At 52.1% G+C, this 23,468-nt stretch overlaps 1 protein-coding gene across 1 annotated transcript; it reads left to right on the forward strand.

The window, feature by feature from the left end:
* Window positions 1-1,968: 1,968 nt before the first annotated feature.
* Window positions 1,969-23,263, forward strand: PG994_007348 (Amino acid adenylation; the record flags this gene model as incomplete). The annotated part of the gene is made up of 9 exons (XM_066858757.1): window positions 1,969-2,008; window positions 2,049-3,268; window positions 3,406-6,861; window positions 6,915-8,897; window positions 8,960-11,880; window positions 11,975-17,637; window positions 17,687-20,545; window positions 20,623-22,858; window positions 22,909-23,263. The coding sequence occupies 9 exons, from the start codon at window positions 1,969-1,971 to the stop codon at window positions 23,261-23,263; spliced, it is 20,733 nt and encodes a 6,910-aa protein (XP_066715699.1).
* Window positions 23,264-23,468: the final 205 nt, after the last annotated feature.

Consider the following 23,468-nt stretch of genomic DNA (forward strand, 5'->3'; position numbering starts at 1 on the left):
GAGCTGGATGCCCGACACCAATCCAGTGCAGGCACTCGCAAAATCAGACCACAATCTTTACTATCCACAAGTCGTTGGCACCATAACCACTGAGCTGGGGCGCGAATGAATACTAGGAAAACGAGCCATGAGATGGTGGACACATCGGATTCCCGCAGCGCGCACAGATGACAACGTGGGCCAAGAAAATCGATCAAAATTCTCCACCAGGGTGACATTCATTTCACGGTGAGACGGGTGCTACAAGACATATTTACGGGGCATATTTTAGTTGTAGATCGACCCCGTATCGGCGAGGGGAAATCGAGGTCAGATCGTGGTTCAAATCGTGCTGTTGTCGCTTGGGTTTGCTCGCATGCCCGCTAATTTAGTAAACTCAATATTGGTTAGCGAGTGGTCGTATCAAGAATGAAGCGAATGCCATGCGGAAGTAAGGATCGAGTCAGAAATTGTTGAGTTCGTAATCACGTTGCTCTTTTTGGGGAGCGTCATAAGCCGCGGTAATTTCACAAGGGAAAATTCATCATACTATCCAGGAATGTAGCAAAGCAAAGTAGGGTAAGACTTACCAATTCTGCGAAATGGGCTTCATCCAGCGATGAAGCCGGTTGAAGATGAGAGAGGAGAAAAAGATGCAAAATTATTCTAGAAAGGCAATCCGTGGGGAAATTTGTGGAATTGCTTTCAAGTTGAACTAGATCACGTTGGACGGGGACGGGGACGGGCCGGAAGCGACTGATGACGTTTCCACTTTTCGATTGGCACTTGGCACTGGGGGATATCGAAGACATACCTGCTTACATAAGTAAGTACTTAGGCAAGTACCTAGGGAAGTAATAAGCAACAACGCGAGTGAGGTATTCTCAGAATGCCGCGCAAACATGGCGCTCGACCGCGGGCTACTCGTGCACCGGCCACAGTAATCCTTCTTTTCCATTAAGCGGAAGTCCTGGACGCGAAGCAAGAGATCCTTTCTAAACGAAAGGCTTTTCTTTCTTTATTTTGGGGTCCGGGTTGGCGGCGTGCCGAGAGGTATAGAGGATATCTACTTAATTTAGTGCGGGCTCTCGTACAGCACTGCTTGGTTATGGTTGAAGGGAAAGGGGCCGCCGGCAATCTTATGGTTTGTATTGGTCGTAGACCAGGTCATTCGTAAACGCCATGTCTCACTCGGTCATATATGATCTTGGAGAATGTCCGTCTTCATGGCGAGCTCCCTAGGTAATAGTCAATTACCAGAGTGAGACATAATAAGCGTGTTGGTCGTAGCGGCCGTAGACCGGGTCAAGCGTAGACCCTCCAATGCTCACTTGGTCGTACATGGTCTTGGAGAAGAACCGTCTTCCCATACGAACTCAGCAATGTCTGACTGATGAATCTGCCACTTATCCAAACTTCAACTTCGCCCGTGGTAAGGTCGTCTCTAACGGCTGAGGATATAAAACAATCACTAGACTTTGCCCAAACGGCTGATAATTCGTACCTGTTTCGTCTCCGCTCTGGCTGGCGTTTCGATAGTTTCCCATAGCTCCCGTATGTTCGTGATTTCAAGGGAAAGCCGATCGTTTCTATCAAGGACGAGATGCTTCTATCCAGTACACCCCAGGACGTGCATGCACCGATGCCTCACGGGGGTTGCTTTTTGACTGATCAAGCACACGGCTACTCCCATTGTGTCACCCCCCCTTTTATTACATTTAGCGACATATATGTAATCCATGACTTTGATACAGAGCCAATATGTTAGGTCAAAACAAACAAGCTCCGGTAGATGGACGGGCGGAGTACTCCTTCTTTGCATAAAGGCCTTACGATTCTATCTGCAACACCCCCTGAGCGAGACGAGCCAGTAGTGAATAGTGACTGTCCAACACAGCTTCGTGGTCACACCATTAGCCATGACCACGAGTTCACAATCACCATCACGACCTTCACTTGCAAACAGAGACAGGTGTGGGAAAATCGAAAATGTCGACCCACGCACCAAACTCACTGCAAGGCTGTTCAGGTGGCAACAGGTCTTTGACTGTTGACAACAACACCGCCAGTCTCCAAGACCTCGAAACAATCTGGGGATGGAATCGATTCGTACCCGGAGACCGTGGATGGCTGCGTCCACGATCTCATCACAGACATGGCGAATCTGCAGCCAGACGCACAAGCTGTTTGCGCCTGGGATGGAGAGTGGACTTATCGACAGCTGGACGAGATGGCCACACATCTGGCACAGCGCCTTGTTCAGATGGGCGTCGGTCCTGACACGATAATCCCCCTGTGTTTTGAAAAGTCCAAATGGATGCCCGTCGCCATGCTGGCCGTGATGAAGGCCGGCGGTGCCTCAGTTGCCTTAGAGACGACACTGCCACACGATCGTCTGCACAGCATCGTTCAGCAAGTCCACTCCGTTGTGATCCTCTCATCTTCGTTGGGCAGTCAGCTTGCCGGCCGACTCACCATGGGACCTGTCATGATTATCGACAACATCACTACTGCCGAAGTAGCTGGAACGTCGTGCATCACACTTCCAGAGGTACAGCCATGGAACAGGCTCTACATCATCTTCACATCTGGTAGTACCGGGACTCCCAAAGGCACAATAATCACGCATTCCAATTTCCGCAGCGCCATTCATCATCAGCTAGTTGCATCGGGCTTCTCGAGATCATCAAGAGTTTATGATTTTGCCAAGTATTCCTTTGACGTTGCTTGGTCAAATTTCATCTTCAGCTTGGTCTCTGGTGGCTGCCTCTGTATCCCGTCCCATGACGAAGTTCTGAACAATATAACTGGCTCAGTCCTGGCTTACAATGCAAATTGCTTGGATATCACGCCGTCGGTCGCGAGTATGTTGCGACCATCTGACTTGAGCGCTACGCTGAAGGTAGTTCTCTTCGCTGGCGAGGCGTTGAGCAGCTCACTGGCGTTGCAGTGGGCAGAACATGTTCGCGTCATTAACTTGTATGGACCGGCTGAGTGCACCGTCGTTTCAATTGCTGAAATTCAACGCGGTGTTACTGGATCTCTAACTGCCAGCATTGGCCGAGGCGTCGGCGTGTGTACTTGGATCGTCGACCCATCCTGCCTCGATAATCTGGTCCCTGTCGGAGCCATTGGCGAGTTGCTCTTGGAAGGTCCACTCGTAGGCGGAGGATATATTGGCGATGTCGAAAAGTCTGCCTCAGTGTTCATCAAGGATCCCAAGTGGCTGGTAGCTGGAGCCCCGGGCCATGAGGGCCGTTGGGGGCGAGTTTACAAAACGGGCGATCTTGTACGTTATGAAGAGGACGGAAGTCTCACTTTTATCAGCCGAAAAGACTACCAGGTTAAGATCAATGGCCAACGAGTAGAGTTGGAGATATTGAGCACCACGTCAGGACGCATGTCGCAGATAATGCCGACGTGCAGGTGGTTGCTCAGCTCGTTACTCCACGCGACGCTAGCAAGCCCTTGCTTGTTGCTTTTGTACAGATCACTACGGACGAGGCTCGAGAAAACCAACAAGGCCTAGAGTCGGAGCTGAAGAGGGTCACCCATGACATCAATCACCGCCTGGCCGTGGATGTACCGGCCTATATGATCCCGTCTGCCTACATTCCCCTATCAGCCTTCCCGACTACTCCCAGTGGTAAGACTGACAGGCGCAAGCTCAAGCAATTGGCAGAGAGCTTGTCGACGCAGCATCTCACGGATCGAGGCTCCCATGTTTCAGAAAAGAGAAAGCCAACTACGCCCACGGAGTCCAGGCTACGAGAGCTCTGGTCCTCCGTACTTGGCCTAGCTGTCGAGATAATTGGAGTTGACGATGGCTTCTTGCGCCTGGGAGGTGACTCGATGGCCGCCATGAAACTGGTTGCGGTGGCCCGGGAACAGGGGCTGTCACTCCGCGTTGCAGATGTCTTCAAGCAGCCGGTTTTATCTGACATGGCAGCCATCGTTGGAGAGGTTCTCGAAGTAAATGCTGTCGTCGAACGCTTTTCGCTGCTCCAGGATCATCTTGATAAGGAATTGGTCACAAGCCAGACTTCTCAAGCCTGCGGTGTCGAAATCAAAGCGATTGAGGATGTGTTCCCCTGCACGCCTCTCCAAGAGGGTTTGCTCGCCTTGACAGCCAAGCACCCGGGGGATTACGTTTCTCGACATGTTTTCCAGCTGCAGCCTACGACAGACATGGGACGTCTGAAGAGTTCATGGGATCACATCGTTGCTGCAAATCCCATCTTACGAACGCGCATTGTCGACCTCGATCAACAAGGGCTAGTGCAGGTCGTAGTCAACCAGTCAGCCATGTGGGCATGTGCAGAAAGGACCATGAACCTCTCTGAGTATCGAGAGGCGGATGGAAAGCTTACTACTGGTTTGGGGACACCTCTTTCGCGGTTTGCTCTCTTTGAGGAGCCAGCCGGTCACGAAACGAGGCGCTTCTTTGTATGGACACTCCACCATGCGCTGTATGATGGATGGTCGAAGCCGCTGCTCCTGAGTCAGCTTGAAGATGCTTATAATGGGAAACCATTGAGCAGCTCGCCTCCTTTTCAGGGCTTTGTCAGGCAAATCGCCGAGGTCCAGAAGGACGAAGCACACCGATTTTGGTCTGCGCAGTTTGAAGAATCTGAGGCACAAATCTTTCCGCCTCTGCCGTCGCCGAACTATGAGGCAAGATCTAATAAGCTCAAAACGTACAAGATCAGCGGCGTGCGTTGGCCCCAAAACATGGGCGTCACCGCCTCCACCACACTGCGCGCTGCCTGGTCCATTATCATAGCCTGCTACACCAATGCAGATGACACTATCTTTGGCGCCACCGTCAGCGGTAGGCAATCGGCTGTACAGGGTGTGGAGAAGATGACTGGACCTACGATTGCCACGGTGCCGGTGAGAATCACCTTGGACAAAAGCAAGACGGTTGAAGAGTTGCTTCTCCAAGTCCAGGGGCAAGTCATTGATACGACACCCTTTGAGCAGACCGGTCTGCAGGTCATCCGCCGAGCCAGCGAACATGCTGAAAGAGCATGCAACTTCCAGACGCTCCTGATTGTTCAGCCGGCCGTGGATATAGAAAAGGACATTCATGGTGGCCTTTTCACGAGCGACAGCGTGCCATTCGACGGCACGGACAACGACATGGATGAATTCCGCACGTACTCTCTATCTCTCGAGTGCCATCTCGAAGACCAAGGCGTCGTAGTGTCTACCAGGTTCGACTCGACCGTGCTAAACGAGGAGCAAGTGTCCATTCTCATGAGACAGCTTGAACACGTCATTCGTCAGCTATGTGACCCTCACTCCGCCATGAAGAAGCTGGAAAACGTCGCTTTGGTTGGCCAACAAGATCTCGAGCAAGTATGGAGGTGGAACTCAACCGTGCCCGACGCTGCCGATGGTGTTGTACACGATTTAATCGCTGCAGCAACCAGTCAAGAACCGAAAGCGCAGGCTATATGTGCATGGGATGGCAATTGGACATACCGCGAGCTGGATCAACTGTCGACCGATCTAGCCCACCATCTGGTTAACCTGGGAGTCGGCCCCGAGGTCATCGTTCCGATATGCATTGAAAAGTCCAAGTGGATGCCGGTGGCTATGATGGCGGTAATGAAGGCTGGCGGAGCTTCGGTGGCCATGGACTATGCGCAACCAGAGCATCGACTTCGTACCATTGCCGAACAGGTGAGTCCCATCGTGATGCTAACCTCGGTAGCTAACCAAGATCTCGCCCGCCGCCTGACATCTCACCGTCCCGTAGTGGTAGTGGGCGAGCAGCAAACCACCAATCTGATAGCAGCAGCATCGGCGCAGTCAAGGAGACTGCCCGTAGTCCAGCCATCTAACAAGCTCTATGTTGTCTTTACTTCTGGCAGCACTGGTGCCCCCAAAGGCGTGGTCGTCACACACGCCAACATAACAAGCGCTATCAAACACCAACGCGAGACCCTGGGTTTGACCAGGCATTCAAGAATATATGATATCGCATCCTACATGTTCGATGTGGTGTGGTGCGACCTTCTCCAGGGACTTTCTGCTGGCGGCTGCATCTGTATACCAAGCAACGACGACCGCCGCAATGACCCTCTTGGTGCTTTCGCTCGTCTAGAAGCAAACACTGTCATTTTCACCCCATCCGCGATTCGTGGCCTTGACATGCTGTCACTCAGTGGCTTGTGCCATATTCACTATATTGGAGAAGCCCTCTCCCCTGAGGACTTGGTCGGTCTCCCGCCGGACGTCGTCGTAACCAACTTGTACGGTCCCACAGAGTGCACAACATTCAGCACTGCTCATCCATGCTCAAGAACATCGGATGAGCGTATAAGTATTGGCATGGGTTTCGGTCTGTGTACGTGGCTCGTGCAGCCCTCGGATCCATCGAAGCTAGTTCCCATTGGATGTATCGGTGAGCTACTGCTCGAAGGCCCCCTTGTTGCGGCAGGCTACCTTGGAGATGCGGCAAAGACTGCCGCTTCTTTTATCAATGACCCAAAGTGGCTCTCGGATGGACCTACTGATGAGCGTGCCGGTCGCCGTGGCCGTGTTTACAAGACCGGAGATCTTGCACAATATAACGCAGACGGTTCGTTGCTGTTCCTGGGACGAAAGGACTCTCAAGTCAAGATTAATGGCCAGCGAGTGGAACTGGGAGATATTGAACATCATTTTCAGTCCAATATCCCACGCAGTGAAGATGCGAATGTCGTCGCAGAAGTTGTAAGGCCCATTGGCAGTAACAACGCAATGCTGGTAGCCTTTATTGCAATCAACTACCCTTCCTCGGGCGACGGCGGCGGCGAAGCCATGCAAAACAAAGTCGAAAGTCTGACAGATGGCCTTTCTGACCGGCTTCTGTCTCAAATACCAGCTTATATGGTTCCCTCAGCTTACATTCCCTCGACAAAATCCCACTTACACCCACTGGCAAGATTGATCGCCGGAAACTTCGCAACATCGGTCAGCAACTGAGCTTGACTGACTTGGCTAGAGCCAACTCCTCGTCATCGAAACACAGGAAGCCATCGACCGCTATCGAGAAGAGCTTGCAACACCTATGGGCAGCAGTTCTTGGCTTAGATGCGGAGAACATCAGTGCAGACGACAGCTTTCTACGTACTGGAGGTGACTCTATTACGGCCATGAGACTTGTCACGGCCGCGCGAAAGCAGAAAATTGTCATTTCAGTTGCAGATGTCTTCAAGCACCCGGTATTGCACGACCTTGCCACCCTCTGTGAGGGAGCCAAGGGTGCCGAGAACGGTGACGATATCAGCCCGATCGAGCCATTTGCTCTCCTACCTCAAAAGTGCCTCGAGAGTCTGAAGGGGCGTATAGCTAAAACATGCAATATTGATGCTGCAGATGTTGCAGATGCATTTCCGTGTACACCATTGCAGGAAGGATTGCTCGCTTTGACTGCTAAGCGAGCTGGCGACTACGTGGCCCGATTCGTCTACCCACTGCTACCGGACACAGCTTCTGAAAAGTTCTTCACGGCCTGGGAGGCTGTTGTCTCTGACACGCCCATCTTGCGAACTCGCATCGTTGACCTGGGCGAGCGTGGTTTGGTCCAAGCTGTCATCAACCAGGCGGCCAGATGGTCCTACAAGGAAGAAGCAATCAGTCTCGAAGCTTACCAGAAAGCCGACAGGCAGCTCACTACAGAGTTAGGCACGCCTCTGTCACGCGTTGCTGTGGTTCGAGACCCAGACAGCGACGATCGGTTCTTCGTCTGGACAATCCACCATGCTCTCTACGACGGCTGGTCCATTCCATTGATGATGGAGAGGTTGGAAGCCGCACACGACTTGAGCAATGGAGGCATCGCTCCGCCACCGCCGTCTTTCCAGAGCTTCGTAAAGCACGTAATTGATTTGGACCAGAAGGTTGCGGCACAGTACTGGGTTGAGCAATTCCGCGGATCAGAGGCTCAGCCCTTCCCGTCACTCTCGTCGGCCACTTATCAACCGATGTCGAACGCTTTCATCAAACATCGTGTCCGAGAGTTGCAGTGGCCAAAGACTAATGTGACGCCGTCAATGATAGTACGAGCAGCATGGACCCTCCTTGCGACCCAATACACCGATTGCAACGAAGCTGTTTTCGGCGTCACGGTTTCTGGACGACAAGCTTCAGTGCCGGGCGTCGACCGAATGATTGGGCCTACGATCGCCACCGTTCCAGTACGAGTCACGACGAACCCAGAAGAGATGACTGTAGCTCACCTTCTGCACCAGATCCAGACTCAGGCGGTGGAGATGACGGAATTTGAACAGACAGGTCTCCAACGCATTCGACGTGTCAGCCCAGAAGCCCAGAGAGGCTGTGAATTTCAGACCCTACTTGTTGTGCATCCTGCCGAAGAAGAGGCAAAGGCCAGCCATTGGTTCATAAGCAGGCGGGATGAGCACGGAGAGGACGACACCAACGTGACTGAGCACGACACGCACTCATTGACGATCGAGTGCGACCTGGAACACCAAGGCCTGAGGATGCGCATCGCCTACGACGCCAACGTTCTCAGCCTTGAGCAAGTCGGGAGGCTGGCCCATCAGCTTGAGCATGCTGTTAGACAAATATGCATCCCGGAAAATGCCAACAAACGGCTCGAAAGCCTGGACATGGTCAGTCCCCAGGATATGCACAAGCTTTGGGCGTGGAACAGGACCTGCCCCGAAGCTCTCGAGTCTTGTTTACACGACATGATATCCGAAACGGCCAAAATGTACCCAGATGCTCTGGCCATTGACAGTTGGGACGGTAAATTCACGTATCGGGAGTTCGATGCCCTGTCCACGCGTCTGGCGTACCATCTCGTCAGCATTGGTATCGGTACCGACACTGTTGTTCCACTGTACTTTGAGAAGTCCAAGTGGGCTCCGATTGCAGTGCTGGCCGTGATGAAAGCCGGGGTGCGTCAGTCATGATGGACTCGCGCCAACCCCTGGATCGACTGCGTGCTATTATTCATCAGATCGGTCCTGTCGCCATGGTTGCCTCCGTAAGCAACGAGGAGCTGACACGCAAGCTCACTAACGCCCCGGTTGCAGTTATCAGTGACAGGCTCTTGGAACAGTTGAGCCACCGAGAGCCTACCCACAGGCTCCCTCAGGTTCAACCGTGGAATAAGGCGTATTTGATCTTTACGTCTGGCAGCACTGGTGTGCCCAAAGGCGCCATGCTCACACACGCAAACGTGTGCAGTGCTGTGCGTTATCAGAGCGTGGCTCACGGTTATACTCGTGACGCAAGAGTGTACGACTTCACTTCATACGCCTTCGATACCGTCTGGAATAACTTCATGCACACATTTACCATCGGAGCGTGTCTCTGCATTCCTTCTGAAAGCGAGCGCCGGGACGACCTGGCTGGATCTATCAATCGATTTAAGTCTACCATACTCGACATCACGCCGTCCGCCGCCACCGCCCTCCAGATTCGCACTATCAAGTCTCTGCACACCCTGATCTTGGGCGGAGAGGCTGTCATCAGAGCTTGCGAGACGGTGGGGCGCAATCGTCGACTTGAAGCTGCCTACGGGCCATGCGAGTGCACGCCCACGGCTACCATTGCTACGATAGATCCCAACATGGATGGAGAACCAAGCATCGGCCATGGTGTCGGGCTACTTACCTGGGTTGTCGATACCAAAACTGGCAATAGGCTTCTACCGATCGGCGCCACTGGTGAGCTCGTACTCGAAGGCCCTCTTGTCGGCCTAGGCTACCTCGGAGACGAGGACAAAACCAGGGCAGCCTTTACTCAAAACCCTCCATGGCTCTTGAGGGGTGGGGCTGGTAGGCCTGGACGCACAGGTCGTCTCTATAAGACGGGCGATCTTGTGAGGTACAACCCAGACGGCAGTCTGATGTTCGTGGATCGCAAGGATGCACAGGTCAAGGTCCATGGGCAGCGTGTTGAGCTGGGTGAAATTGAGAGCCACATGCTTCGACACCCACAGACCCGACAATCTCTCTCGCTGTATCCTCGCTCTGGGACTTGTGCGAACAAACTTGTAGGCATCTTCAGCAGGGCTGTCAAGCATCAAGTTGGGAGCCAGCCATGCATTGAGCTCATTGGGACGGAGAACGAGACCCAAGTCCAAGAACATATCCAGTCCTTGCAAGCCCTTCTTGGCGAAACACTACCGACATACATGATTCCCTCTATTTGGATTGCTCTGAAGGACATTCCGCTGAATCCTTCGGGGAAGCTCAACCGACGACTGGTGGAGGACTGGCTCCTCAGCATGGATCCCGAGGCGTTTGCGAAGATCAACAATACTGGTAGCCGAGTTCCAGCTCGTGAGCCTCGGACCGATTCTGAGCGCATTGTCCGCGATGCGTGCGGTGTCATTCTCAATATACCCCCGGCAGAGGTGAAGCTTGAATGCTCCTTTGTCGCGAACGGCGGTGACTCTATCTCGGCCATGCGCTTGGCCCCTTACTGCCGCGCCGCCGACCTGATAGTATCCGTCGCTACGTTGCTGAAGTACAAGACCCTTGCCGACGTGGCGGCCCAATCGTCTAGTACATCGCATAGTTCTACCGTCAGCTTTGAAGAGGACTTTGGCACAGCGTTTACATTGTCACCCATCCAGAAATGGTTCTTTGCTCAAAGCTCTCCAGACACCTTCGACAACGAAGGTTACTACTGTAATCAGGGGTTCTATGTCAAGGTTAATCGCCACGTCATGGATGACGATGTTTCAGTCGCGATTCGTAAAGTCGTTCAGCACCACTCTATGCTTCGTGCAAGATTCGAACGCTCTGGAGATGACTGGGTGCAGGTCGTTCCCTCCCCAGTTGAAGCAGTCTTCCACTTCAGCTCTGCCGATGCACAATCCGTCGATGAGATCAAGGCGAACACGTCCAAGAGTCATCAGGGTCTCAGTATTCAGAACGGCATAGTATTCGCAGCAGACCTGTACACCTTGCCATGCGGAGATCAATACCTGACTTTGGTTGCGCATCATCTGGTTGTCGATCTCGTGTCCTGGCGTATTATACTGGATGATCTCGAGGCTCTGCTGAATGGCCAGAAACTTCTGGATAGTCTGCCTTTTCAGCTCTGGAATAAGCTGCAAGCTGAAGAGGCCCAGTCCTCCAAGTACGATCCAGAGGGAGTCCTGTCTACCAAAAATGTACACAACAACCTTGACTTCTGGGGTTTCACCGATTCCACCCCGAACACCACCAAGGACCATGTCGAAAAACATCTGGAAATCGACCAGGCCACGACATCACTGTTGCTGAAGGAATCGAATGCTGCGTTTAACACGGAGCCTGTGGATTTAATTCTTTCGGCCGTCTGGGACGCCTTCTTCCGTACTTTCCCCATGCGACAAGGGCTCACAATGTTCAACGAGGGCCACGGTCGAGAATCATGGAGTAGCGAGATTGATCCATCCAGAACTGTCGGTTGGTTCACTACCATGAGTCCTGTTCATGTTGCACGCAGTATCGGGGCGAGTGATAGTGCTGCCAACATCGTTCGGCTCGTCAAGGATGCTCGAAGGCGTTTGCCCTCGAACGGTTGGTCCTATTGGGTATCGAGATTCATGAACGAGCGAGGCATCAAAGCCTTCGAGTCGCATGCGACCACAATGGAAGTTCAGTTCAACTATCATGGTCAATTCCAACAGTTGGAACGTTCCGACTCTCTCTTTGACGTCGTAAGCTTTGACGATAGCGTCTCCGCGGTTGGACCATCCTTGCCAACATCTGTCCTCTTCGACATCAATATTGTCATCGAATCTGGAGTGACCAAGATCTCATTTGCTTGGAACCGACATCTCGCCCACCAAGGTTTGATACAAGACTGGCTTGTGCAAATAGGCACCTCATTGCAGTCGATCTGCCTTGAGCTCTCGAACAAAATCCCCGAGCGCACTCTGTGCGATTACAAATTTCTCAGCATCTCATACCAAGCGCTTGATGAGCTTCATACAAACGTACTGTCTAAGATTGAGAAACTCAACGACACTCAGGTCGAAGCCATCTATCCGTCCCCCCCCATGGTGGACGGGATTCTCTCTCAGCCAAATGAAGGGAACCGGCTCGTACGAAACGTCTCAGACCTGGGACATCACACCCCAAGGATCACATGTCATAAACATCCAAGCCCTGACGAATGCCTGGCAAGCTGTGGTTGCCCGGCATCCATCCTTACGGACCGTTTTTATCCAAGGCATGGACGGCTCAGTGGCATTTAATTCGGTCGTGCTAAAGTCTTGTCGTGGCCATGTCGTTCACCTCGAAGGTGACAGCTTTGCGTCAGCAGTTTCTTTGCTCAAGGAACTTCCAAAAGCCACATACACTCAGGCCAGGCCCGCTCACCGGTTGGTGCTCTGCCAGATTGCCGGAGAGAATCGAGTTTTGTGCCAGATAGAGATGAGCCACGCCATATCTGACGGTGCTTCAACTGCCATCACTATGCAGGATTGGGCCAAGGCGTACTCGGAAGACCTGGACATCCAGGAGTTGCAGGAGACCAGCCATGGGTTCGCTCTGGCACTCACCTCCGTGCCGAAGGCTGATAAGATGGCGTATTGGACAGAAAAGCTATCCGGTATAGAGCCGTGCCACTTTCCACGACTCGCCGAAGCTGCTATTATTCCGTGTGACAAGAATGTCACAGGAACAGTCACCTTGGAGCTCACAGGTGAAAAGTTCAAGCTCATGCAACAGTTCTGTGAAGCCCAGTCTACCACTCCCGCCAGCTTTTTTCACACTGCGTGGGCTCTCACGCTGTCTGCCTACACCGGCTCCAACTCGGTCTGCTTTGCATACCTGGCATGGGGTCGAGATCTCCCAGTCAAGGGTTTGATGGAAGCAATCGGTGCTTTTGCCAACGTTATGATATGTCGCGTCGATATACCAGAGGAGTGGAGCGGTAATGAATTAAGCAGCAATCTTCACAACCAGGTCTTGGAGGACTTGAGCTTCCAACATTGCTCGATCGCCGATATTCAGCACGCACTTGGCTTGCCATTTGGTCAAGCGCTCTTTAATAGCATCATGTCCTTCCAAAGGGACCATGACAGTCTGAGTGAGGGCATTGAAACGCAGGACCTGATCTTTGCCGACCTTGATTGGGAAGACCCTACTGAATACGATATTACTATCAACGTCAAACATACCAGCACACTCGCCTGCCTCACGCTCGACTATCGTCTTGTATGTTTGACAAACGAGCAGGCCCTTCGCGTTATTTCACTGTTGGAGACAGTAGTCATGTCTCTTGTTACCGAGGACGCACTTGGGTCTACAGCCACGAGCCAAATACCAAGACAACTGCCTTTGATGGATGGCATTGGCGGAAAGGACTTGCAAGATATCTGGAAGTGGAACAAGACGGTTCCAGAGACTGTCGATGGGCTAGTACACGACGTTATTTCCGATGTTGCCCATAAAACACCCGAAGCCCCTGCCGTCTGTGCATGGGACGGCGATTTCACATACGCTGAGTTGGATGCCATCGCCACAAAGTTGGCTCATCACTTGGTTAGCAAAGGTCTCGGCACAGAAGATATAGTGCCTTTGTGCTTTGAGAAATCCAAATGGATGCCTGTGGCGATTCTGGCTGTCATGAAAGCGGGCGCTGCCTCTGTTGCTCTGGACACGACACTTCCAGAAGAGCGCTTGCGCAGTATTATCCGTCAAGTTGACCCCAAGATGATTCTCACATCAGCTTCAAGAGAAGACATGGCCACGAGACTTACGAGCACGATTGCTGTACCTGTCAGCGATGCTCTTTTGGCAAATCTTGACGAAATCCCGAATGCCCTCCCAGAAATCACGCCCCGGAATAAGCTGTATGTGGTCTTCACTTCGGGTAGCACTGGACTTCCTAAAGGCGTAATTATTACGCATTCCAACTTCAGCAGTGCAATCCGCCACCAGCAGGCTGCTCTCGGGTTCAAAAACACCTCGCGCGTATACGACTTTGTCAAGTATGCCTTTGATGTAACGTGGTCCAACTTCCTGCATACCATGACCGCCGGCGCCTGCTTGTGCATTCCATCCGAAACAGAGGCTTCCAATAACATCACCGGATCCTTGGTCTCATACAAGGCAAATTTCGTCGACTTGACTCCCTCTGTCGCCAGTACCATGCGCCCTACCGACTTAACCACACTCGAGCACTTGCTTTTCAGTGGCGAGGCGCTAACCACGAATCTGGCTGCACAATGGGCGGAACAGGCGACTGTACTCAACACATATGGGCCTGCAGAGTGTAGTGTCAAGGCGACGTTCACTGTCGTCGGCGAAGCGGATACGTCGGCCTCTAGCATCGGCCCGGGAGTCGGCATGTGCACCTGGATCGTGCAGCCGACCAACCACAACAAGCTTGTGCCAATCGGTTGTGTTGGCGAGCTGGTACTCGAGGGCCCCCTTGTCGGTGCAGGATACTTGAAAGATCCAGAAAAAACCCAGGCAACATTCATAGACGACCCTGTTTGGCTTCTCCGTGGTGGACCAGGAACTGCCGGTCGCAGTGGACGACTTTACAAAACCGGAGATGTTGTCCGATATAACGCTGACGGAAGTATGACCTTTGTCGGACGTAAAGATGCTCAAGTAAAGATCAGCGGCCAACGGCTAGAGTTGGGCGACGTCGAGCATCATGTACGCACCAATATTGCTCACGACGCAGAGGTCCAGGTGCTCGCAGAAGTTATCCAGCCTCGAGAAAGCAGCAAATCTATCCTCATAGGATTCATCTATGGGGGAGATGACGCGAAAGGCTCGCTCAGCAAGAAACTACGTGAGGTCACTAGCAGTCTTAATGAAAGACTCGCAACCCATGTTCCGGCCTACATGATACCATCCGCATACATTATACTCGATAAGCTTCCCATGACAGCGACCGGGAAAACCGACCGTCGCCATATTCGGAACATCGGCCGGGGCTTGACATTTGAGGAGGTGATGGCCCTGAATGCTCCCCGCGGGGAGTACAAGCCCCCTAGCACACCTTCGGAGAAGCTTATGCAGAGGCTTTGGGCGTCTGTACTCGGAATCAAGCTGGACACAATCGGTACAGATGACAACTTTCTTCGAGTCGGAGGCGATTCTATTGGAGCCATGAAACTCGTGGGCGCTGCTCGTGAGGCAGGTTTGGCCCTCACCGTCACCGACATCTTCCAAAGGCCGAAGCTGAGCGATATGGCAAGGGCCGTTGGGCGAGTCTCCAGTGCTGATGAGGATACAATTGAGCCCTTCTCCTTGCTTAATGTCAGTATTGACCATCAGACATCCAAGAAGCAGGCTGCCGAGCTGTGCCATATCGATGCCACACAAGTCGAAGACATCTTCCCTTGCACCCCGTTGCAGGAAGGGCTTCTCGCACTCACTGCAAAGAGAGCCGGTGACTACGTTGCCCAGTATATGTTGCCTTTCCAGGATACTGTTGATGTAGTCCGTCTCCGAGAAGCCTGGGCACGAGTGCTAGAAATGACCCCAATCTTACGAACGCGTATTGTCGACTTGGAAGGCCAGGGATTAGTGCAAGTCGTCGTCAACCAGAGCACATCCTGGCCACAATGTTCTGGTCTGGCGGAATGGCAAGAAAGAGGGAGCAAGTTGACCATGGGGATGGGCGAACCCCTTGTTCAGTATGCGATCAATGATGCTGCTGCTGCTGATGAACATCACTACTTCATGTGGACTGTGCATCATGCGCTTTACGATGGATGGTCGATGCCTCGTATCATGGATAGACTTGAAGCGGCGTACCAGGACAGCACTTCTGTGCAAGAGGCTCCTCCATTCCAGCGCTTCGTAAGACATATCATGAACATTGACGACGAGCAATCCAAAAAATACTGGCAGGGGCAGTTTGAAGGATCAGAGGCTCAATCATTTCCCACGCTACCTTCGCATGTCTATCAGCCAACATCGAACGCATCGATAACTCATTCCATCAACAACCTGCGCTGGCCACGGAACGAGATCACTGCTTCCACCGCCATCCGCACGGCGTGGGCTATCCTTTCGGCCAGGCATACAAACTCTAGCGATGTGGTCTTTGGCGTCACGGTATCTGGCCGACAAGCTGCTGTGCATGAGGTGGATGAAATGATAGGCCCGACCTTGGCAACAGTGCCCGTGAGAGTGGCTTTTGACTGGGAGCAGCCTGTTGAAAGGCTTCTCCACCAAGTTCAGAAACAAATGGTGGACATGACTGCATTTGAACAGACTGGCCTGCAGAAGATTCGCCAAGTGGGAGTTGAGGCCAGACGAGCCTGTGAATTCCAAACATTGATGCTGATCCACCTTCCTCAAGAGACCAACCAAGAAAAGACTCAACTCTTCGCCAGCAAGGCTCAAGCTGACAGCACGGAGGAGGAAGTCGAATTTGCAGAGTTTGATACCCACGCCATTACCATCGAGTGTGATCTGAAAACCTCTGGGGTTGAGATCAGATTCGAGTTTGATGAAAGCATCATAAGCTATAGCAAGATCCGCAGACTGGTTGGACAGATGGAACATGTCCTGAAACAACTTTGTGATACGGAAAAATCGAGCAGGCAGATTGCAGACGTCGAGACTACGAGCAAGGCGGACCTTGACGACATCTGGAAATGGAACGCGGCAGTACCAGAAACCATACAAACGCCTGTCCACGATATAGTCAGCTCAGTGTGTCGAAAGCTACCAAACGCCCCCGCAATCTGTGCCTGGGATGGCAAATGGAGTTACGGGCAACTAGACGAGATTTCTTCAAGGTTGGCGCATTATCTGGTGCATCTCGGGATCGGACCTGAAGTCGTCGTTCCCTTGTTGTTCGAAAAGTCCAGGTGGACCCCAATTGCGGTTCTGGGCGTGATGAAGGCCGGCGGGGCCTGTATCACTGTGGACCCACATTTGCCAGAAGATCGCATCACAAGTATCCTGGAACAAGTCCAGCCAATGCTTCTCCTCTCGTCATCCTCAAACAAGAAGCTCGCTACAAAATTGTCCGGCGGCAAACCTGTAATCGGTATCGATACGGAACTGCTTGCTTCACTGCCGACAGCAGAACTTCGGCCTCTCCCAACGGTGCAGCCGTCCAATACTGTCTACATCAACTTCACCTCGGGAAGTACCGGCACACCAAAGGGCGTCCGTATCCTTCATTCCAACTTCAGCAGTGCCTTGAGACACCAGCATGGCGCTCACAACTTCGAAGCAGATGCACGAGTCTATGACTTTGCCTCATATGCCTTTGATACTTCTTGGCAAAATCTTTTCGCCACGCTCGAATGCGGCGCCTGCTTATGTATCCCGTCGGAGGACGAGCGACAGGACGATTTAGCTGCATCATTGGAACGTTACAAAATCACCCACAGCGAGATCGCTCCTTCGGCTGCTCTTGTTCTCCCTCTATCGACCATCAAGAAACTGGATACTCTCATTCTCGGCGGTGAAAAGATTCTGGAAGAGCATGCTAGGAAGTGGGCGCCACATGTGAGATTGAAGAACTCATACGGACCTTGCGAATGTACTCCAACTTCCACGGTGGCAGACATTGACCCCACCAACTTCAATGGCGCATGTATCGGTACAGGCAAAGGCGTCAACACATGGATTGTGGACACGATAACCGGCAACTCTCTTGTGCCTGTGGGAGGAGTTGGTGAACTGCTGCTTGAAGGGCCTCTTGTTGGTGCGGGCTATCTCGGGGATCCTGAAAAGACTGCTTCTGTCTTTATCAGGAACCCACCCCTGGCTCATTCGCGGAGCTCCCAGCTGTGCCGGCCGTGAGGGCCGCTTGTATAAGACGGGAGACTTGGCTTATTATAACGAGGATGGGTCTTTATCATACATCGGCCGCAAGGATGCTCAAGTCAAGATCCACGGCCAGCGCGTCGAATTGGGTGATATCGAAAACCACATTATGCGCCACGATATGACAAGGCAGTCGGCTTGCCTAGTTCCCAAGTCGGGTCCTTTTGCCAAAAGGCTGGTCGGCGTCTTCAGTTTAAAAACGACCCAGGGCGCCCGCAAGGGAAGTAGGAGCTCATCAGAACAGCACACCGCAGATCTCACCCGCTCGCCCAGCCCCAAGGCGTCTGAAACAAGCTCTACTATGGGTTATAACAGTATTGAGAATTTGAGGCCAGAAAAACTGAAGTCGAGCTCGGGCGTTGTTCTCGAAGAACCTACCACTGCGCTTCGGGGCCACATTGCCGGCATACAGAACCTCCTTGAAAGCTCATTGCCATCCTATATGGTACCTACCGTTTGGATAGCCTTGAAAGAGATCCATCTCAACGCATCAGGAAAACTCAATCGAAAGCAGATAGAAGCATGGCTAACCAGCCTGGATCAGGAGACGCACACGCGGATTGCGAGCATCGACGCCATTCCTGCGCCCCGAGACCCAGAGACTGAGGCTGAAAGAATTCTTACAGATGCTTGCAGCATGGTGCTCAACGTCCCGGTGACTGGAATCAATCTTCAGCGCTCGTTCGTGGCCAATGGCGGCGATTCCATCTCGGCCATGCGCCTGAGTCCGCACTGCCGTGCCGCCAATATCCTGTTCTCTGTTGGGACCTTGCTCAAGGCAAAGTCGTTGGCTGAGGTTGCCAAAATCTCTTCTGCCGCGTCAATATCGACCATCCCACGCACTGAAGGATTTGACAAGCCATTCGCCCTCTCGCCGATCCAGCAATGGTTCTTTGATCAGTCGCCCGCTTATCTTGTCAATACGCCAGACTACTACTGTAATCAATCATTCTGTGTTCGGATCACCCAGGCTGTTTCTGTCAACGACGTCCGTGAGGCTGTTGCAAAGGTGGTTGAGCATCACTCTATGCTACGTGCCCGCTTCCAACAGCAAGACAACTCGTGGGCCCAAGTTATCCCAAAGCCTTCCGATGCCAGGTATCACTTCGACGCCATAGAAATGGGGTCAATGGGCGAAATTCAGACTCTTGCGGCCCGGCGCCATCAAAAGCTTGATTTTGAAAATGGCCTCGTCTTTTCAGCTGATCTATGTGGACTTGCATCGAGCCCACGCCAGCAATATCTAATCCTTATTGCTCATCATCTAGTGATCGACCTTGTCTCATGGAGACTCATCCTGGATGATTTGGAAGCATTGCTTACCACTGGTGGATCACTGATGGAGAGTCTGCCATTCCAAGTCTGGAATGAATTACAGCTTCAAGAGGCCGAGAGCGCCAGGTTAGACCCTGAGAATGCTCTGCCAAATACGCATGGTATTCGAAATGACTTGGATTTCTGGAGCTTCGACTCCGGGATTTCAAATACAACACACGATCACCTTGGGAAGACAATCATTATTAGTAAGGATACAACCCAGCTCGTACTGAAGGAAGCCAACAAAGCCTTCAATACCGAGCCGATTGACCTTCTCCTTTCAGCAGTGTGGGACGCATTTCTCCAAGTATTTCCAGCTCGAGATGGCCTGACCATCTTCAATGAGGGTCACGGGCGGGAGCCCTGGAACTCCGACATTGATCTTGCCCGGACTGTTGGATGGTTTACGACGTTGAGCCCTATCCATATCTCACGTAACAGGGGCCATGATTCCGCCAATATTGTGAGACATGTCAAGGATGCAAAAAGGAAGCTCACTTCCAATGGCTGGGCCTATTTTGCTTCCAGATATCTGAACAAAAAGGGCCGTGAGACTTTTCGATCGGACAATTCGGTTATGGAGATGACCTTCAACTACCATGGCCAGTTCCAGCAGCTTGAGCGAGAAGATGCCTTCTTTGAGAGTATCACGCTCGATGATGTCTCTGATACTGGACCGTGTCTACCTGTTTGCTCGTTGTTCAATATCAACATGTCTATTGAAGGAGGGCATACGCACGTTTCGGTTACGTGGAACCGTCATATCTCGCATCAAGGCCTTATCCCTCAATGGGTTGACCAGATTGGATTTTCGTTGCAGTCCATTTGCCAAAGCCTCAAACAGAGGCCCGCCGAAAGAACACTCAGTGATTACGAATTCTTGAACCTGGACTACGCGAGCTTGGACGAGCTCCAGAGCCATCTCATTCCAGACATCCAGTCTCTCAATGGCACGGAGGTTGAAGACATATACCCTTGCTCACCAATGGTGGACGGCATGCTCCTTAGCCAACTTAAAGGATCTGGACTCTACGAGACCTCGCAATCTTATGAGATCAAACCGCGAGGCTCCCATCGTATCAACTTGGAACAGCTATCCGCAGCGTGGCAAGATGTCATTGCCCGTCATCCACCTTTGCGCAGTGTCTTTATTGAGAGTTCAGACGGTTCAGTTGCCTTCAACCAGGTTGTGTTGAGACGCTATCACGGTGAAGTCATCCTGCTTGAGAGCAGTGACACGGAGTCGACTAACGCACTGGTAAAAAGACTCCCAAAAGTCAGTTACCAGCAACTCAAACCTCCCCATCGCATGACTCTCTGTCAAATCCCCGATACGAAGAGTATCATTTGTCACATCGAGATGAGCCATACCGTTACAGACGGTGAATCCACGGGAATTCTCCTTGGAGACTTGTCCAAAGCATACAAGGGTGGCTTGGGGAGGGACGATCTTGGCGAAACCAGTCGAGGTTTTGCCCGGTTTTTGAGACCCAGCATGGCCGATATTAGGAAATCCTACTGGAGAAAGAAACTGAACGGTGTCCAGCCCTGCATTTTCCTCATCTGGACAAGATCTCGGCACCAGCTGATACTGTGTCTTGGCCTACCATAGACATCGATGGCGAGGATTTCTCTTCTATGCAGCGCTTCTGCGAAGCTCACTCCATTACCCCAGCCAGCTTATTCCATGCAGCCTGGGCACTTACCTTAGTGTCATATACCGGTACAGACTCTGTGTGCTTCGGCTACGTTGCTTCAGGCAGAGATCTTCCCATACCTGGGATCGGCGAGGCTATTGGCGCATATGCAAACATGATGGTGTGCCGCGCAGACAATTCTCGAGAATGGACCAAGAATCGCTTTATTCAGCACATGCACCATCAAGTTCTGGAAGACATGGAGAACCAGCACTGTTCCCTGGCCGACATTCAACATGACTTGAACTTGGCTTCTGGCCAGCAGTTGTTCAACACAATTGTTTCATTCCAAAGAGAGGTTGATGATCATGTCGACGACACTATAGGACAGGAACTTGAATTCATCGACTGTGATGGCGATGATCCCACAGAGTATGATGTGGCGATTAGCATCACATTTGGTGCCAACCGAGCGAGCCTGTTTGCCAACTGCCTACCGTCACGATACAGCAATGCGCAGGCTCACCGCATCATTGCACTATTCAAGACCATTGTCCTAAAGTTGGCCGAAGATAATCTCCAGGAGAGCAACGGGGAGACACTACGCAGCGTCGCCATGATCAGTGATGATGATTTGGAAGAGATCTGGAATCAGAATTCAGCCGCTCCTCAGACTGTGGACAAATCCATCCATGACCTCATAACTGCGACAGGAAAAAGGCAGCCCGCAGCTCTCGCCGTCAATGCATGGGATGGTGATTGGACGTACAGTGAGCTCCATGAAACTTCGACCCGACTCGCCCTTCATCTGGTTGCTCTTGGCGTTGGCCTAGATGCTACCGTCGCAGTGTACCTTGACAGATCGCGTTGGGTTCCAGTAGCCATGCTAGCAGTCATGAAGGCCGGAGGTGCTTTTATTCACCTGGAAAGCTCTGATCCAGAAGGCTGGAATCGTGGTATCCTGGAACAATCTCAACCAGTGCTGCTCTTGTCGTCCACTTCGACTGAACAGGAAGCAGCCAAGCTCACAGACCGTCCTGTTCTTGTGATCAACAGAGATTTTCTCAACAACTTACCAGCGACAACTGACGAGACTCTGCCAAGTCCAGGGCCGTGTAACAAGGCCTGTGTCGCCTTTACCTCAAATGGTGCTGGTACGCCTAGGGGCACAATCTTTTCCCACTCTAACCTCAGCAGCGCCATCGAGTATCAAAAGAGCACCCTGGGCTACGTGTCTGACTCAAGGACTTACGATTGTACAAAGTCGTCATTCTCAATACCCTGGGTCAATTTTATGTTCACTGTGGCTGCTGGAGGCTGTTTCTGCATTCGGTCAGCAACCGAACAGAAGGACGACCTTGCGGCATCCATGCGCCATTGGAAGCCTACCATACTGAGCACTACTCCTTCTGAAGCCGCCAAATTGCCGGAAACTGTCGTTCAGTCACTCCAGACTCTAATACTAGGAGGTGAACACGTCTCAAAGGAGCATATCCAATACTTGGCTCCGCTCGTAGATCTCAAGATCGTATACAGACCTTGGGGATGTGTCTCAACCGCTACAGTTGCGACGGCTGGCATGGAGGAGTATGATGAAGCAATCATTGGTCAAGGTGTTGGCCTAAACACATGGATCGTTGATACTCAAGATGGTACGACTCTCGTTCCAATCGGCAGCATCGGTGAACTGGTTTTGGAAGGTCCCTTGATTGCCGCCGAATTCCTGCAACATACCGATAAGACAGGCTTCATTGTGAACCCGCCGTGGCTCACTCACGGCATTAGAAGCTCGAGACATCCCGGCCGCACTGGTCGTGTGTTCAAAACAGGAGATCTCGTCCGCTATAACAAAAATGGCATGCTGACTTTGATCGGTCGAAAGGACGCGCAGATCAAGATGCATGGACAACACTTGGAAGTGGAGAAAATTGAGAGCCACATGATGCTCTCGAATGCGATTCATCAAAGTGCATGCTTCATTCCCAAGTCTGGCCATTACGCCAATAAGCTCGTTGGTGTCTTCAGCTTGCCCAGACACTGTGACACCAGCAGTAGCGCAATAGAGCTCCTTGACAGCAGCAAGGCTCAAGAGGTTCAAGATGCCATTCAAGGTCTGCAGGCTGCACTGGATAACTCAATTCCAGCGTACATGGTCCCATCTGTCTGGGTTGGGCTGGGACTATCCCCGTCGACAGCTCCGGAAACATGCAGCGGACGTCAGTTGAGGAGTGGTTATGCAACATCGACACGAAAACACATGCTATAATCTCCAACGCCACATCATCGTTTCCGGGTGCGACCACGACAGCGCAGAGAGTACTCCGTGACGCGTGTAGCCTGATTCTCAACGTTCCTACCGTTCAGATTAACCTACAACGATCATTCATTACCAATGGAGGCGACTCCATATCCGCCATGCGCGTTAGCCCGTACTGCCGTGCGGCAGGCATTGTCTTTTCCGTCGCTTCTCTACTTCGAAACAAAAGGCTCGTCGACGTTGCCGATTCGGCAACTATCACGCCTGCCGGTTCCGCTTTTAGTCCACAGTGAAGCCTTCGACAAACCTTTTCCTCTTTCACCAATTCAGCAGTGGTTCTTCGATCAATCACCCGTCGGAAAGGTCACGACGCCCGGCTATTACTGCAACCAAGCTTTCTATCTTAAAATCAAGCGTCAAGTATCTCCAGAGGAAGTTTCTGTTGCTATCCGAAAGATTGTTCAGAAACATTCCATGCTGAGAGCGCGATTTCAGTGT

This window comes from Apiospora phragmitis (genome assembly GCF_038363925.1).
Source record: "Apiospora phragmitis strain CBS 135458 chromosome Unknown utg000007l:1.0-2108841.0:1.0-2111359.0, whole genome shotgun sequence".
Lineage (NCBI taxonomy): Eukaryota > Fungi > Ascomycota > Sordariomycetes > Amphisphaeriales > Apiosporaceae > Apiospora > Apiospora phragmitis.